Source organism: Erythranthe guttata, chromosome 5 (assembly GCF_056151865.1).
Source record: "Erythranthe guttata isolate IM_541 chromosome 5, IM_541, whole genome shotgun sequence".
In the NCBI taxonomy this organism is placed as follows: Eukaryota; Viridiplantae; Streptophyta; class Magnoliopsida; order Lamiales; family Phrymaceae; genus Erythranthe; species Erythranthe guttata.
Window position 1 is genome coordinate 7,226,868 of NC_142537.1, and position 2,373 is coordinate 7,229,240.

Here is a 2,373-nt window from a genome sequence, read left to right on the forward strand (position 1 = left end):
TCAAAACCACAAGGGAGTTAGGTGTCTAATTTTATACCATAAGGGGATCATGTGCAAAATGTCCAAATTACAAAGGAATTAAGTGCTATTTACTCTTTATTTTAAGTCCTCTGATTATATAGATATAAAACATATAACCAAAAGATCATATGAAATAACTTTTGGTCATCCTCAGTTGTAGAAAACCTTAGTTTGCCACACAAATTGTTATCGTTTTTCTTTTTTGATAAGTTCAGAAATTGAAATACATGTCTAACCAAAAAACAAATCCGATTTTGATCAATTTCATGAACAGTCCATTTAGAATTGAAACTCATTAGAAAAGTGTAGGCAGGAATTAAAATAACAAAATCAAGTCTAAATTAACAGAACACATTATTAAGACCATGAAAGACTTGTGGTGCTAAGTCAACAACATGCAAACTTGTATGTTTGGGGCATCAATACATAGCCGAGATTGTTCGACACTGCCTAGAGACAAAGACTTTAGTATACTCAAATTACGCATGCTACACCTAATCTTACTGCCCATAATCTCGATCGTTTCAAGAGTCGGGATGTCGATTTCTATGTTGCATTTTTCTGCTGTGCGATTCATTAAATTAATAAAAGTGAAGTGCTTGAGATGCTTGTGAATCTTCTTTTCCAGCTTGATCGTTTTCAACCCCTTGCACCCGTCCAACGACATAGTTGTAAGCAAAGGACAGCTTGAGATTATCTTTTCGAAAACCTCGTTCTCGACCAAGACGTTGCTGAGGCGAAGTACTCTTAGACGCACAAAGGGTATATTCTCGGGAATATTCTGGCCCAAATTGCACCTATTCAGATGCAAAAGTTCGAGCGATTCGGCTTTAAAGACCACCGATGGCATATCGGTAATTCCAAGATTATGATCGAAAAGAATAGAAAGACAAAACTCCTTCACGCCCATAGCTTTGAGTAATGGGATCCATTTGTGAAGAAGCAAAACCGATTCGTGATACGAATAATCTTTGCCTAGCAGCGATAAGTAAAGGCGAAATTTCTCCAAGGACAAACCTTGATCGTAGTATTGTTGTAAAGTTTTGTCCACGGTTGATAGAAAATCTTGTTTGTTACCGTTGAATTCGATGTCGGAAAAATCAAGATTGGGACGAGTGCACCAGATGTAGCGCCATGATTTGGACAAGACCGATGTTCGGACTGCATCTTCTTGAGAGAGGAAATACAAAATTCTATGCAAGATGTCCTTTGGCAAATCGGATATTCTGTCAATAGACAAAGAATCACGCTTTGCCTTTTCCATGCCTCTAACAATCTCGAGTGGTTTTTGTTAACACGGAAAACCCTAGATGTTAATATATAGGACGAAATATTCACACAAACGGTAGTTAAGTTTAGTGGGTATAATATGGTTGGGCTGGGCTTGGCTTGGCTTTAATTAATGGGTTAAATCACAAAAAGCTCACGACAATGGCACTTAATTAAAAAAGCAAAAAAAAAGACATTCAATTTTTTTGTCATTCAAATATTTCGAGCTCATTTAAACTTATTTGCAAATAAGGAAACAAATCTATTTATATGAACCAAAATTACCCATAATTCTTTGGAATCCAATTGAACTCCAATTTCACGATTTACACCTCAATTTAGCCCAATTTCACCAATTAACCAATTTTGACTCGCCACCACCGGAGATCGCTAGTCAGCTGCCATTGATCGCTGGGGACCGGCGTTGACTTTTTTTTTTTCCTTCAGTTTTGTTTTTTCTTAAAAAAAATATTTTACTTAATAGTTAATATTACTGTCTTGACTGCTAAATTACTGTCTCCAGCAGTTATTTAAAGTTAATTGACTTTTTTTTTCTTACTAAAAATATTTTAATAAATATTACTGTATTGACTGCTAAATTACTGTCACCAGCAGTTATTTAACTCTCGGAGGCAGTAATTTAACTGTTAATTGACTTCTTCTTTTTTCCTTACAAAAAAATATTTTAATTAATATTATTGTCTTGGGTGCTAAATTAGTGTCTCCAGCAGTAATTTAACTGTTAACTGATTTTTTTTTTTGAAATTTTTTTTTTCTTAAAAAAAATTATTTTAATTAATATTACTGTCTTGGCTGCTAAATTACTATCTCCAACAGTAATTTAACTGTCTGAGACAATAATATTACTGTATTAATTAAGTTTATCGTCTTGGCCCGATCGTAATATTACCGTCTGATATGCCTAATTGGGCCAACCCAATGGGCCTACAATTTCTTTACCTACTGGGCTACGAGCCCAATATCAAAGACTAATATCACCGAGGCCCAAACACCTTCAAGTAAGGTTTGGGCCCAACAAAGCAAACCCAACCCAATAAACGACATATAAATAGAGGTTTTACT

General features: G+C 35.0%; 1 protein-coding gene across 1 annotated transcript; it reads right to left on the bottom strand.

The window, feature by feature from the left end:
- Positions 1-334: 334 nt before the first annotated feature.
- Positions 335-1,298, bottom strand: LOC105976875 (putative F-box/LRR-repeat protein At3g18150). Its single transcript, XM_088818247.1, has one exon. It carries the CDS (start codon positions 1,283-1,285, stop codon positions 404-406), a length of 882 nt encoding a protein of 293 aa, XP_088674373.1. The 5' UTR covers positions 1,286-1,298; the 3' UTR covers positions 335-403.
- Positions 1,299-2,373: the final 1,075 nt, after the last annotated feature.